At 42.0% G+C, this 15,951-nt stretch overlaps 1 protein-coding gene across 3 annotated transcripts in view; it reads left to right on the forward strand.

Annotated features, from left to right (window-relative positions):
- arsh (arylsulfatase H) overlaps positions 1-15,951 on the forward strand; it is an 84,965-nt gene that overhangs the window by 17,195 nt on the left and 51,819 nt on the right. For all 3 annotated transcript variants that reach the window (XM_060937259.1, XM_060937257.1, XM_060937258.1), the window contains 4 exons: positions 6,195-6,235; positions 6,697-6,840; positions 6,919-7,040; positions 14,055-14,177. In XM_060937259.1, coding sequence (XP_060793242.1) covers positions 6,216-6,235; positions 6,697-6,840; positions 6,919-7,040; positions 14,055-14,177 — 409 coding nt within the window. In that variant the 5' untranslated portion in view covers positions 6,195-6,215. The remainder of the gene's footprint in view (positions 1-6,194; positions 6,236-6,696; positions 6,841-6,918; positions 7,041-14,054; positions 14,178-15,951) is intronic.

The following is a 15,951-nucleotide window of genomic DNA, read 5'->3' on the forward strand; positions in this document are numbered from 1 at the left end:
TGTTTGCTTTTTCTTTCAGTACTTTTTTATTACAAAAGCAGACACATTTAATACAATATGACAGTTTAATCAACTGAAACTTGTACAAAAACTGTAAGTTAGCATTTTAAATGCTGACTGCAACATTTGCAAAACTTTTACAAAGGTACTTAAAATGTACGACACACGGACTTTTTGTAGTTCTAAATCGACCGTTAGGCCTAGTTCGGATGAAATTACACTATTAAAATGATCACTGAATGATTTGTTTTTCTGAATTTTTACTATTTTGTTGTTCGCTAGAATACCATTTTGCGATTTCACACTTAAGCAAATGTTTGAAAACTCCGGATCTCCTTCCTTCATGGTGGCTGCCATTTTTTTGTGCCGCACGGCGCATGCGCAGAACTGATTCGACAGGGCTTTCCACAAGCGCCGGCTGCGGCCACGCAATTAAGTCCAGCCGGCTACTTTAATGACTATTTTTGTAGTCCACAGGCTCTAAATATTAATTTTCGATTTTAATAAAATTAAATGTTTATCTAACGGACTGACAATAATGTCAAACTGAACCGCACTCATTTAAGTTGTGATTCGCGCTGTTTGTACCGATAATAACCACAAATTCCCCGCAGACTTCGTTGATCAGGGGAGAGTATCCGCGGCCCCGATATGCGGTGTGCGCGCACACTCAGCGGAGGCAGTAGTGTGCGCGCGCACTCGGCGGAGGCAGTATGAGCCTTAGCGGAAAGCCCTGGGAATGCGTAAATGTCAAGTTCGAGTTTAGATTTACGAGCCCGAAAAAAATGTCGAAAAACCGGCGTTAAAAAAAAATTTCACCCGCACAAACGGCACTCACCCGGCCGGTGGACCGGAAACAGAACATTTTTTAATAATGGCCTGGGTATAATATTCAAGGTTCTGTGTGTTGCATAGCCTACCTGGTTATGAATTTCCAGACTGTGTTGCAGATGATGTTCAAGGATGTGTTGCACAGCTGGGTCTTGTGTTAAAGACTCTGTGTTGCATATCAGGGAATGATGTTCAAGGCTCTTCGTTGAATAGCCAGTGATTTTTGGATGTTTTATATTTTTGATTAAGGATATGAGGCACTAGCCTAGCAAGCCAGACTATAACATGAAATGTACAAGCAAAAATACTTTCTGCCACTAGGTGGGGTTGTCTAGTCCACTATGCTAATGGGGCACACCTTTCTATGCTTTGATATCCGGCCTACAGGTTTTACGATGAATGCGTAAAATGGGCTTCCCCTGTTTTAAAAACCAGCAGCCGCCACTGATTTAGAGTTACTAATGCCGCTTTTCCACTACCAACGCGGCTGAGTTGGGCTGAGCCGTGCCGTGCTGAGTTGGGCTGAGTCGAGCTGAGTGGGGCTGTTGGGCTTGCATTTCGACTATAACCGCGCTGAACCGTGCTGGCTGGAAGTGGGTGGACACATTGGGTGGAGTTAGCAAAAGTGGGTGGACGTCACGTGATATCGTTAGGCGGCGCAAACAGTGACATCAGTGACCTTTTAAGCGGTAGTCTCATGACCCGGATAGTAAACAATAAACATGGAGGATATGGAGTCGTTAGTGTTGCTGGTCTTGGTGCTGTGGCTTGTTGTCACCGACAACGCCAACAGATACTGGCAAGAGCATATAGATGAGGCGAGGCGCATAAGGCTTCAGAAATTCTCGTAATTCGTAATTGTTCTTCTTCCGGGTTTATGGTGTTTACAGATCCCAGCGTGCTCGCGGGGCGTGTGTGGGCATGCGAGGACACTCCTCCTCACCAATCAGTGCACAGGGGAGTGTCTCCTCACGCCCCTAGCCCCACTCTGCTCGGTTTGGCTTGCTTCAGCCCCACTCCAAAACCGTGCGAGTTTTGGGGGCTGAGCAGGGCTGAAGCGAGCTGAGTCGTGCTGCTCTGAGGTAGTTGAAACGCGAGCCGTGTCGGGCTGAAGTGAGCTGAAAAAGGGTAGTGGAAAAGGGCCATAATCCACACCTGGCACAGAAACCCTACACAGCCGGGAAGACGAGTTCAGGATCGAACCAGATGGAGATGCTGGAGCTGTGAGGCAGTGACACAAATGCAGATTGAACAGGAATGAGACTGTGCATATGTCTGTGAAGGTTCTCAGTCATCCAGGTTATAGTAAAGCGTAAGTGTTAAAATTAGGCAACTGGACTTGCTGGAAATTTTTGAAGACATTTCACCTCTCATCCGAAAGGCTTCTTCAGTTCTGTCTGACTAGTGGGGAGTTCCAGGCATTTATCCTCTAGTTGATCAAAAGCAACCCTAAGGAGAGTCGTTAAGGTCACCTACTGTTATTGTAATACTACAGCTTACAATAAGTTGTTTTTTTTTTTTTTTTTTTTTCCCCGCGGTCCGATTTCCATCAAATCCTGTGCTCTGATTGGCTAGTGAGCACCCTGGTTACGGACCCCACATATGGACCTCTGGCAACTTGCTTGTTCACAGCAACAACAAACATGGTAGCAATTTTTGTCAACATTTATTTTTGGATTTCTCAGGAGAATAGCATTAATTTTACATCATGGATAGTGATAACAGTCTTCACAGTGAAGGCGAGTTTTACTACCCTGAGGAAGAAGAAATAAAAACATTTCAGTCGAAAGCAAAAATCCTGTAACTGTTGCTAACGCTGAGCAAAAACATGGCTGAATCCTGAATGACTCAATTTTGTATAAATGGGGGACTACATAGGTGGCAAAATGCAGTTGTGTTTTTTTTTTCTTTTTCCCTGCCATGGAAGTGGACTTGTATACCGAGGAGGAAGCCATGTGCATGACAGCTGTGAATGAGGATTCAAAATGGCAGCTCGCCTCGGCTCCCTTTTGGGTGCTCTCGTTTTCTGTTAGAATTTGTTAAAGAAAAAAATAAATATATTATTTACCAGCTTAAGGTCGGTCCGTATGGTGAAATACCGTGACCTTGGCCTTGAATACTGACCTCGGCCCAGAGGGCCTCGGTCACGGTATTTCACGATACAGACCTCTCAACTGGTAAATAACCTATATGTACAGTGGTGCATGAAAGTTTGTGAACCCTTTAGAATTTTCTATATTTCTGCATAAATATGACCTAAAATGTCATCAAATTTTCACACAAGTCCTAAAAGTAGATAAAGAAAACCCAGTTAAACAAATGAGACAAAAATATTATACTTGCTCATTTATTTATTGAGGAAAATTATCCAATATTATATATCTGTGAGTGGCAAAAGTATGTGAACCTCTAGGATTAGCAGTTAATTTGAAGGTGAAATTAGAGTCAGGTGTTTTCAGTCAATGGGATGACAATCAGGTGTGAGTGGGCACCGTTTTATTTAAAGAACAGGGATCTATCAAAGTCTGATCTTCACAACACATGTTTGTGGAAGTGTATCATGGCATGAACAAAGGAGATTTCTGAGGACCTCAGAAAAAGTGTTGTTGATGCTCATCAGGCTGGAAAAGGTTACAAAACCATCTCTAAAGAGTTTGGGCTCCACCAATCCACAGTTGGACAGATTGTGTACAAATTGAGGAAATTCAAGACCATTGTTACCCTCCCCAGGAGTGGTCTACCAACAAAGATCTCTCCAAGAGCAAGGCATGTAATAGTCGACGAGGTCACAAAGGACCCCAGGGTAACTTCTAAGCAACTGAAGGCCTCTCTCACATTGGCTAATGTTCATGAGTCCACGATCAGTAGAACACTGAACAACAATGGTGTGCATGGCAGGGTTGCAAGGAGAAAGCAACTGCTCTCTAAAAAGAGCATGGTGCTCGTCTGCAGTTTGCTAAAGATCATGTGGACAAGCCAGAAGGTAGAGGTCTGCGCGGGTCGGATTTTTCAGTCCCGCTCCCGCCCGCACCCGCATTATGCAGTCCCACTCCCATCCGCGCCCGCAAAGAATTATGATTTTCAGTCCCGCTCCCGGCCGCACCTGTCATATTTTGTCCCGCTCCCGCCCGCAAATCCCGCGTGATGCAGATGTTCGCGTTATTTCTCAGGAAAGTTCTTGTCTTGACACAGCGTGATGGTGCCCCGCCCCCTACTTTGAGTGGATTTCAGCATAAATATCTACAGCTCACGTTGTTATTATTTACCTTGTTTCGGAATTCAGCATGTACTGTCTCTATTATTATTATTATTATTATTATTATTATTATTAATTAGTGCTGTCAAACGATTAAAGTATTTAATCGCGAATCACACATTTTTATCATATGAGAAACCATTATAATTCTCTGATCAGCATAAAAAAGTGAATGGGCTTGCTTTGTACCAATGGTGTGGGTTTTGTTTTTTGTTTTTTTTAAATTGCAAAGCAGAGCTAGTAAGAGAAGTGAATTGATTTACTGCTTGAGTTAGTCTACAACTTTAGTTAGAGAGACAGGTTACACAGTGACGGTAGGCTTGACTCAATGCTATCCCAGAAATCCTTCCTGTAATATGCAAATTTGGCCACCTCTGATTGGACAGCCAAATTTGCATGTTACAGGAAGGATTTCTGGGATAGCATTGAGTCAAGCCTACTGTCACTGTGTAACATGTCTCTCTGACTAAAGTTGTAGACTAACGCAAGCCGTAAATCACTTCACTCGTGGTTCTCTTGCTAGCTGGGTGTGAACTGCGAGTCATTAGAGTGATCACTGGCAAATTTAAGATGCCATTCCTCTGGCAATCTAACTCTCTCTGCGAATTTAGGTATCTTAAAATGTTTTTATTAATGCCAAATAAAATATCCACCACAAATTATAGATGATAGACATAAATTAATAATTTATACATTTTATTTCAAACACATTTTTAGTTAGCGGGACTGCAGCTCATCACTGCTCCCGCCCGCCCGCGCATATGTGCACTTCCGGTCCCGCCCGCGCCCGCAATGAGCTTTCAAAATTTGTCCCGCGCCTCACTGCTTTGCGGCGGGTCCCGCTCCCGCAGGAGTGCAGGGCTCTACCAGAAGGCTATTGGAAAAATGTTTTGTGGACAGATGAGACCAAAATATAACTTTTTGGTTTAAATGAGAAGCGTTATGTTTGGAAAAAGGAAAACACTGCATTCCAGCATAAGAACCTTATCCCATCCATGAAACATGGTGGTGGTAGTATCATGGTTTGGGCCTGTTTTGCTGCATCTGGGCCAGGATGGCTTGCCATCATTGATGGAACAATGAATTCTGAATTATACCAGTGAATTCTAAAGGAAAATGTCAGGGCACCTGTCCATGAACTGAATCTCAAGAGAAGGTGGGTCATGCAGCAAGACAACGACCCTAAGCATACAAGTCATTCTACCAAAGAATGTTTAAAGAAGAATAAAGTTAATGTTTTGGAATGGCCAAGTCACAGTCCTGACCTTAATCCAATTGAAATGTTGTTGAAGGACCTGAAGCGAGCAGTTCATGTGAGGAAACCCACCAACATCCCAGAGTTGAAGCTGTTCTGTATGGAGGAATGAGCTAAAATTCTTCCCAGCCGGTGTGCAGGACTGATCAACAGTTACCGGAAATGTTTTAGTTGCAGTTATTGCTGCACAAGGGGGTCACACCAGATACTGAAAGCAAAGGTTCACATACTTTTGCCGCTCACAGATATGTAATATTGGATCATTTTCCTCAATAAATAAATAACCAAGTATAATTTTAGTCTCATTTGTTTAATTGGGTTCTCTTTATCTACTTTTAGGACTTGTGTGAAAATCTGATGATGTTTTAGGTCATTTATGCAGAAATATAGAAAATTCTAAAGAGTTCACAAACTTTCAAGCACCACTGTATGCCCTTTGAGGAAGAATGACACATGGGTGTGATGGTCAGGTGTCCACTTACTTTTAACTGTATAGTATCCAGTATATTTTAATGAGTCTATATCATTACTGCATTGTATAACCTAGCTACTGTAAAATGGTCCCATAAAAAGGATCACTGGCCTTTGTTCTTTGACCTGACTGCCGTAATAAATGTGATTATTAACTTTATGTGGTGCATGCTGGGTAATATGTTACCTCAGTGTCCTTAGAACGAGTGTGTAGAACTTAATTTTTTTTTAAAGATGGTTTAATCGTCCAGCCTACTGAAATTCCTAGTGATTTCCAGGACTGTATTCTGTTCTTCATTACTCTAAATACTTTGTGTGTGTGTGTGTGTGTGTGTGTGTGTGTGTGTGTGTGTGTGTGTGTTTTTGTTTTTTTTGTTTTAGGGGAACTGGGTTCCTCCTCTGATGGCTCACATAAGCCTGAGGTATGATGATGTTTTTGAGCGTTGGTGTGTTTAGGCATGTGCTGATAATCAGTTCTATGTTCTGTACCATATTGTATATGTTACTATTCAAAACCTACAATCATAAATTACTGCAATATTTTTATGTAGGAATATCACTCTGATACACTCTTCATTAGACATGTTTTCCTCCAAAATTTATCGTATCCAGAGCTAGTAGCTAACTAGCTAGCAAGGTGCATATACTGTACTGCTTGTACCTTAGCTAAATGTAAACATGGGGCCTCTTCAGTTCTGGTGTTCAGTGAACTCTAATATTACTGTTAATCAAAACAATAAAAATGTAGGAGGAAAGATGATATCTTTAGGCAGTAGTCCATATTCTAAACATTGCAGTTGAGGGTAGTACATATCTGGCTACATGTACTGTTGTGGGGTTGAATGTTGTTCATTTTTCTGTATTTGTTTTTTCAATGTTTCAGCTATTTGCTTGGATTGTTTATCCTAACTGTTCAAAGTCGATGTGTCACAAATGCTAAAGATGCCACCAAACCCAACTTCATACTCATGATGGTTGATGATCTAGGGATCGGGGATGTTGGTTGCTATGGGAACGATACGATCAGGTGAATAAACCACTCATGTTTTGAGGTTAATTTGAACTTGAATTTTTTAGCCAAGCTTGAAGTCTGATTTGATGTTAGAACCCCGAACATCGACAAGTTGGCGAAAGAAGGAGTGAAACTGACTCAGCACATTGCCGCTGCTCCTCTCTGTACACCAAGCAGAGCTGCATTCATGACGGGGCGTTACGCTTTGCGTTCAGGTACGTCTCTATCAACGAGTTCCCTCTTCTCTCTTACTTATGTACATGACTGACAGAATTTGTGATTTATTTTTGGCTTGGTTTTGCTTATATACAGTCAACTGCAGAAATTTTGGTACACTTTAAGAAAGAGCATAAATAACGTGCAGTTAGTAATGTTTTAAAATGAAACGTTGAAATACCATGTGGTTTAATTTCAACACAAAACTTGTGATTTAAAAAAAAAAAAAGCTTAGAAGAGAATAACCCTGGAGTCCATGTAATATCCGTGATGTTGGCGTGCACTTGTAGGTGAATCTTCTATGCAAATACACACTCACTGGCCACTTTAATAGGAACTTGTTGATTCTAAGATTCCTGTTTTTGGCCGCGGGAGTGGAACCCAACGTGGTCTTCTCCTGTTGCATGCTGAGATGCTTTTCTGCTCACCACGGTTGTAAAGAGTGATTATACGAGTTACTATATCCTTCCTGGCAGCTCAAACCTATGTGGCCATTTTCCTCTGACCTCTATCAGCAAGACGTTTTTCACCAACAGAACTGTCGCTCACTCAATGTATTTTATTTATTTATTTTTTTCCCCCCCACACCGTTCTGTGTAAACTCTAGAGACTGTTGTGTATGAAAACCCCAGGAGATAGCAGTTTCTGAAATACTCAAAGAGCAATTCCAGCGTTATGGACGTGACACTTGAACTCAAAATGGCAACAAATGACCCAGTGCATGTTTTATTGTCTCCCAGTATTTAAACAGGTGTTGCATATTTTAAGGCTGTACCATACTGGAGAAGTGATAGAACAAGAACAATTCCCATAGTACATCTAGGGCATGCCAGAAAATGCCAATAAAAGATGCGTTATGGATGTGACAGAAAAAGTATCACTTTTCTTGGGTGACTGTACATTTTTATCAAACTCTGTGAAATTGTAAACCTAATGTCGACATGGAGATATCCGTTTGATAGAGGGGTCCAAGGTGAATATTAAAAAAATCTTTGTTTAAAATATTTTGTATTTCATGCAGAGTTTCGGAAGGAAAAGTCAGCGTTATGGATGTGACAAAATTCCGTTATGGATGTGACGCGTCTGAAATAGACATGGCATATGTTTAGAAAATCAGCAATTTAACCACCATAACCCTTTGAAAACTCTCTAAATATCAGCTAAAACTATCAAAGTTCTTAAATAATATTTAGGATGGCTATTGTTTTGCTGTTTGGTGGATTTTAGCATACATTTTTGTGGCTTGTAGCAATAATATAGAATTGTACATGATCAAAGTTGATTTTAGCTTGGGGTTTACATTATCAGAAAGAAAGACTGACATATTAAGGCGAAGGGAACAATTGTTGTGACAAATTGGTTCAACTTATTCACATCTGTAAAATACAGGCCTAGGTGATATCTCTGGGAGTGGTTTTGATGTATTACATGTTGCTTTATTTTTGCATGGTGCGGTTGACATTTACATGGAATTGCCCCAAACTAGTCCTTCTGGCACCAACACCCATGACACAGTGAAAATCAGAGATCACAAATTTTCCTATTTTCATGTTTGAAGTGAACATTAACTGAAGTTCTTGATTTGTGTCTGAATGATTTTATGCATTGCGCTGCTGTCAATGGATTGACTGATTTAAAGAACTGCATCAAACAGCAGGTGGATGGGTGTTCCTAATAAAGTGGCCACTGAATGTATATTCTGAGGCATACATGTAAGGATGTTCCCCTTCATTTAGTATTATAGTATTGTAATGGAAATTTCTAATAAACACTTCAGAACGCTTAACAGTTGTCTTTTCAGTCATTTATTAAAGTAAATCATACAAAGGTATATAAGAAAGAAAGAAAGAAAATTAAAGCAAAACATCACCTCTAGTGATGTGAGAGTACGCGCGCGCTCTCTGAGTGAGTTGTGTTTTTGTGGCTGCTATCTATTATACTCTAAAGGCATTTGCTTACTGCTTGCATCTTCACGTGATTGGCTCAAGATTTTCTATGAAGCTTTGTTAGAGCGTGCACCTGGCGTGCGGGCGGATGGGTAGTTATGAGAACTCAGGCACCCTGCTTATCACCACCAAGGCCAGGAATGGTGGTTACATCATGAGAAGATGCAAGCTAGGATGAACTCAAGCACCCTGCTCATTACCACCAAGGCCACAGAAAAGCGATTACAACATAGGAAAAAACATCTTTCTCAGTATAGGCCACTTGAGCTCAACACACAGAAACACAGAGAATAATAATGTTCATCCATTAAAAATTCCCTCACAGTATGCACAAACAATAAGGCTGCTTTGATTAATAAATAAACATCATCAGCAACATGAGTCTGAAATGAATTAATTACTTCCCCCTTACTGCCTGGACCTTGTTTTAATATACCGCAATAACCAATATACCAGGTATTATAACTTGGAAATGGCTCTGGTCTTACACATAAACATGGGTATTAGCTGTGACTTGTTTTTTAGCCTATGGTGATGTATCATAATGATATGGTTGAGCTGGAATGACCGGTACCACATAATGATCCTGGAATTGGTGTCATTCATCCTGTCCCCAAAATGCTACGTTGTCATTCTTCAACGCAAATCTTTCTACAACAGCTTGCAGCTCAGGAATGCAGGGGTGGGAAATTTCTGTTGACAGATGGATTTCCGTCTTTTGAAAAAAGTCTAAAGTGTAAAAAATAAATAAACTTTAAAAAAAAAAAAACCTGAAAAGAAGATCTTTTGCCAATCAACGTGCAGGAATGTAATCACGTGATTCCCCCCCCCCCCCCGTCATGGCAGCGCCGGCGGAGCCAACAAGCCTTTCTGCGGGACACTAATATTGATTTGAAGTTGCTGACATGCTGTTTCGGGACACCTTTGTTTTGTGATCGAAGGGAGACCGACAGATTGTATATGGAGTGGACCGTTCATTAATTACAGTTTTGGGGATTTTTCCATGTCATAATTTGAATGACAAGAAGACCGAGGAGGATTGTGTCTTGTGATGTAGCGGCTGTGTAAAAGGGAAAAAAAAAAGTGGTGTTGAAAGCTCCAGTTGCCAGGTCGGGCTTTCTGTGTTCTTATACCATAAACCAATGGGGGGAAAAATCATTTCATAAACTTGCAGAGAGGATGCCAACCACAAAAGCATCTTTGCTGCGCAGGCTCACACTCAAACTCTCCTGGGTGATGAAGTGTGAGTAATTCTGTGACTGGTTGTAACTGTCAATTCCAGGTAAACAGTAAATGGTGTTTTATCATGTTTATAGCTGATGGCTTTCAGAAGCTTACGTATTGTGATAATAGCCTAGTCATATGACATGGGTACAGTCAAGCTGGAAAGTCTGCACACCCTGTTCACCTTCTCCAAGTCTTATTACATTGTAGACTTATTCTACAATAGATTGAGTTCATTTTTTGTCACAAAATTCTACACAAAATGGCCCATAATGACAAAGTGAAAGCAGGTTTTTAGACATTTGTGCTAACTTATTAAAAATCAAAATGTAAAATATTATATGTACACAAGTGTGCACACCCTTTGACACCCAAAAGTGAGCTGAGGTGCATTTTGTTTCCACTGATATTACTTGAGATGTTTCTACAACTTAATTGCAGTCCACCTGTGGTAAATTCAATTGATTGGACATGATTGGGGATTGCCAACACCTGCCTATATAAGGTCCCACAGTTGACCGTGGATGTCAGAGCAAACTCCAAGCCATGGGGTCAAAGGAATTTTCTGTAGATCTCAGGAACAGGATTGTGTCAAGGCATAGAACTGGAGAAGGGGACAGAAAAACTGCTGCAGATTTACAGGTCCCAAAGAGCACAGTGGCCACCGTCATTTGTAAATGGAAGAAGTTTGGAACCACCAAGGATCTTCCTAGACCTGGCCGCCAGGCCAAACTGAGCAATTGGAGAAGATGGGCCTTGGCCAGGGAAGTGAGCAGAAACCTGAGGGTCACTCTGACAGAGCTCCAGCATATCCTTGTGGAGATGAGAGAACCTTTCAGAAGATCAACCATCCAGGCAGCACTCCACAAATCCGGTCTTTATGGTAGACTGGCCAGACGGAAGCCACTCCTTAGTAAAAGGCACATGACCGCTCGCTTGGAGTTTGCCAAAAGGCACCTAGAGGACTCTCAAACCATGAGAAACAAGATTCTCTGGTCTGATGAAACCAAAATTGAACTTTTTGGCCTGAATACCAAGCGTCACATCTGGAGGAAACCAGGCACCGCTCATCACCTGGCTAATGCCATCCCTACAGTGAAGCATGGCGGTGGCAGCATCATGATGTGGGGATGTTTTTCAGCAGTGGGAACAGAGCGACTAGTCCTGATAGAGGGAAAGATGAATGCAGCTAAGAACCTGCTCCAGAGCACTCTGGACCTCAGACTGGGGCGAAGGTTTACCTTCCAACATGACGACGACCCGAAGCACACAGCCAAGAGAACAAAGGAGTGCCTTCGGAGAAAGTCTGTGAATGTCCTTGAGTGGCTCAGCTAGAGCCCAGACCTGAATCCAATTGAACATCTGTGAAAGGAGCTGAAAATGTCTGTGTACCGATGCTCCCCATCCAACCTGACGGATATGCCAAAAGGAATGGGCAAAAATGTCCAGAAACAAGTGTGCCAAGCTCGTAGCTTCTTTCCCAAGACATCCTGAAGCTGTAATTGCTGCCAAAGGTGCATCAACCAAGTATTAGGTTAAGGGTGTATACAGATATGTAACCCTTAAATAACCTATTTTTGTCAGTAAAATAAAGTTGCATATTTTCTGAAACCCTGCTTTCACTTTGTCATTATGGGCTATTTTTGTGACACAAAAATGAACTCAATCTATTGTAGAATGAGTCTCTAACATAAAATGTGAAGAAGGTGAAAGGGGTGTGCACACTTTCCAGCTTGACTATAGATCTAGTAGAATACATCTGCATCTTCACAGGACTCAGGAGCTGTTGCAAAAAAAACTATACACTCAGGCTTTCTTACAGCAATTCTTTTCTCCTCATGATGCTCATTAATATTCACTAACTCACTAAAATGTATAAATGTGCATGATTATGCCAGCTGCATCAACCCAACAGTTGTGTATCACCACCTGGGACTTGTTCAACCTTTTGTGGTACAAATGTTGTATTCTCTTTCAAAATTTGGTGGACTTTTAAATGTTGCTAGTATTAAAGAATAAGTTCAGAATATGGTTAATGGACTTGAATGTTGCCAGTATTAACAGATTAAGAAAGGAGGCAAGAATGTGTTTAACGGACTTTAAAGTCAGTAAGAAGTTCAACTCAGGTTAATTTGTTTATTAATTATTTAAATTGCTCAAATACCAAGATGTTGTGTTTTCTTTCCAAACTCTTAGGTTCAGTAGTGAGGTTTAATAGTGCTCTCTGGTGCATTCTCTTGCTATTTCAGCCAAATTGTGATACCTTCCAAGCAGTAAAATTTTGGTAGAGAGCACCTAGAAATGCAAAATTTTCTGGGGGAGGGAGATCCCCCAGACCCCCCCCCCCCACCCCCCCCAAGCAGAAGGGGATTAAACCCACACTTTCCCCCACTTCACGGGTACAGTGCCACTCCACAGCACTTGTTGAAGGCACAAAGTTTCAGTCTTGTGATTCCCCCCCCCCCCCACACACACACACACGTGCGCTCTCGCGTGCTCTCTCTCTCTCCTACCCCTGGAAATGTGACAGGCAGTCTTTCTCAGTTCACCTCCTTCACCCGGACTGCTTTCAGGCTCACTACTGAAGCATTGGTCTCTAGGGTTACTGGAAGTCTGGATTCACCAAATCTGGTTGCCTGCACAATGGTCTCTTACTTGAGATCCTGGGAATCTTCCAGGCACTGCTCTTTGCAGACATTTCTGTTGGATGTTGAAGCTATTTGTGAGCTCTGTGAGGAGGAGAAACTGGGTATGAAAACTTCTATACCATCCCATAATCTCCAGAACTTTTCCACCTGCAGCTGAGTCACTCCAACATGGGTGTTGAAACCCAGGTAGCTGTCCTTGACCTGTTGCCACCATAAACAACTTCTTGAGATTGACCTGCTTCCTTGATTGTCCAAAAGACCAGCCTGAGATGCTCCATCAACCAGGTATACAGCAGCAAACCTGTTCTTTCCCCGAGGAACTTGAATGAGAAGATTGCTGGTGGTCCTTACATACCAAAAGGCATCACTAAAGGTGGTCCTAAAGGCTGTGATCTACTACAACCTATGGCCCAAGGAGACCTGCCAGTTACCCTTTCACAGGTTCAACAACTCCAAGAACTCATCAGCCTAGAACACTGAATATGGGTCAACCATGAGAGTGCATATCGCTCAAGTCAATAGGAAACTTTTGGACTATGGGGCCACATGATTGCTAGTGGCCATCTCATTAGCATGCCCAATTTAGGCACCAAGCAGATGCCCAAGAGGTGCATCCTCCTTCAGATGAATTTGATGTTCTTTAAGCTTTCAAGGTATTTGCAGGATGAAAGTTGTCAGGGAACATTCCTGAAAGTATGACAGACAAAATATCTTCAAGTGAACTTTCTTTTATTGTTAACTGCCATGAGAAGAGCAGTCAACAGCTCAAAAAATGCAGTATTTCACTCGCCAGCAGTCTTCTCTAACAGTCACTTTTTATCCACAAATATGCTAAGATCTTCCACTGTCATACAGGACAGAGTTATTTGAAGATGTTTTTTTTTGGAGGGGGATCTCTGAGCCTCAGGAAGAAGGGTGTTTTATTCAAAGAATTGTTTTCTCAGTATCAGCATAATGAACATCTGGTTCTCCTTATCGAGGAATTAGATGTTGAGCAGCGTTTCTTCAGCAAAGCATAAAATGAAAACAAAACACAATGTACACTTTCTGTACTTCATTACCATAATTCAGCCAAACTACAACATTCCTTTCTGCATTAAGTTTTATCCAAAGTGTATGTAAAATATAAACATGATCATTTTCATGAACGTAAACCTATTACTTAGTTTGTTCCACCTTCTGGATAATATTTAAGGTCTTGGGAGTACTGGAAGAGTGCAGGTGATCCTTTTCCTTGGTGCTTCAGGAGGACTTCCTCCTAACGAAACCACGTTTGCCAAACTCCTCCAAAAGCAGGGTTACACCACAGGAATTGTGGGTAAGAAAATTCATATCTATCAATTCTTTTATTCTTAATCAGATATGTCTGTGAGATCTGGGGTCTTAATCCATGTGCTCTTCTGTGCATTTTGAAACACTGGTGTGGGAATGATAAATACTGTAGAAGGCAATGAAACCATTATGTAAATAACTGATGATATACTGACGGCCACTTCATTTCCCAGAGTGCCATAATTAACCAAATTTTCTAAACAGTGGTTCACTTTTAGACCAGCTAAGTCTCATCTCATTCTCATCTCATTATCTCTAGCCGCTTTATCCTGTTCTACAGGGTCGCAGGCAAGCTGGAGCCTATCCCAGCTGACTACGGGCGAAAGGCGGGGTACACCCTGGACAAGTCGCCAGGTCATCACAAGGCTGACACATAGACACAGACAACCATTCACACTCGCACCTACAGTCAATTTAGAGTCACCAGTTAACCAAACCTGCATGTCTTTGGACTGTGGGGGAAACCGGAGCACCCGGAGGAAACCCACGCGGACACGGGGAGAAGATGCAAACTCCACACAGAAAGGCCCTCGCCGGCCCCGGGGCTCGAACCCAGGACCTTCTTGCTGTGAGGCGACAGCGCTAACCACTACGCCACCATGCCGCCTAGACCAGCTAAGTAGTACAAATAATGAAGAATGTTAAACCTAATGCTATGCAGAGCTTTACAGGGTGTCAAAGTACTGGAAAATGATTTGTTGTGACTGGAAAACTATCCAAGAATGTCAGCAGTTAATAATACCATTAATACATAATACTAGTAATGAAGCATGTTAAATACAATACTAACCATGCTAAATGCTTAGCTACGAATGTACAATGTTCAGGGATGAGAATTTTCTGCGGATCTGTGGAATTCTGAGTTTTTCCCGCTGAAAATGTCATTTTTGTGAAACGTTTAAATCCGTTGGGAAAATTTCGGGGGGGTGGGGGTCGGCGCGAGGCGAGGCTTGTGGTGGCACAAGCAGGCAGGACCGACCGACCGCCCGCCAGCATCTTTCGGCAACGCTCATCGCAAAATTAGTTGCAGCTGTGATAACGGAAATCGTCATTGCTTTCTTCAATATTTATGCTAACGACAACTCACGACGATTTCCGGCAATGTTTTGACGCTAGTTTCATCTCACATCTACAATTCATGGAGAAACAAGCTATACATACACGGTTTTGATCACTTCTTAAGTTCTAGATATTTTGGTTAGTTTTCAAAGTTACTTTGCCAATATAGCGAAAGTTTTGGACTGCAAAAATGAGGATCGTGCCAGGGAAATCGATAAATCGAACGGGATAAAGAACTGTCTTCGATGGGCATGGCTCGATAGTAGCGTTACCGTGCAGATAGGGACACAAACTGTGACGACGTGCCTGACGGAACATATCTGAAAAGTGGACGTGCCGGGAGAGGTTCTGTGTATTCTGTGCTCAGATATGATCAATTATGGAAACAGAGGAGCTAGAAACATCCAGGAGCACATCAAAACAAAAAAGCACAAAGGTACGTTTTACTTAAATTGTCAGAGTCAGGAGGAATCTAATATATCGTTACGGTTACCTCCATTATTGCTCACGATGTGTGTGTATATGTCACGGAGTGAGCTCGCGCAAGCGCACAGCGCATAGGCAGCAATCTGCTGGCAACGTTCAAACATCTTGGCTGACCTGTTGCTGTGAGTTGCACTTGATTTCCATTACTGTTTTCTGTATGGACATTACTGGTTTTCAAGCATTTCATACTCCACCGTTTGCCATATTTTCTAATG

Source organism: Neoarius graeffei, chromosome 13 (assembly GCF_027579695.1).
Source record: "Neoarius graeffei isolate fNeoGra1 chromosome 13, fNeoGra1.pri, whole genome shotgun sequence".
Lineage (NCBI taxonomy): Eukaryota > Metazoa > Chordata > Actinopteri > Siluriformes > Ariidae > Neoarius > Neoarius graeffei.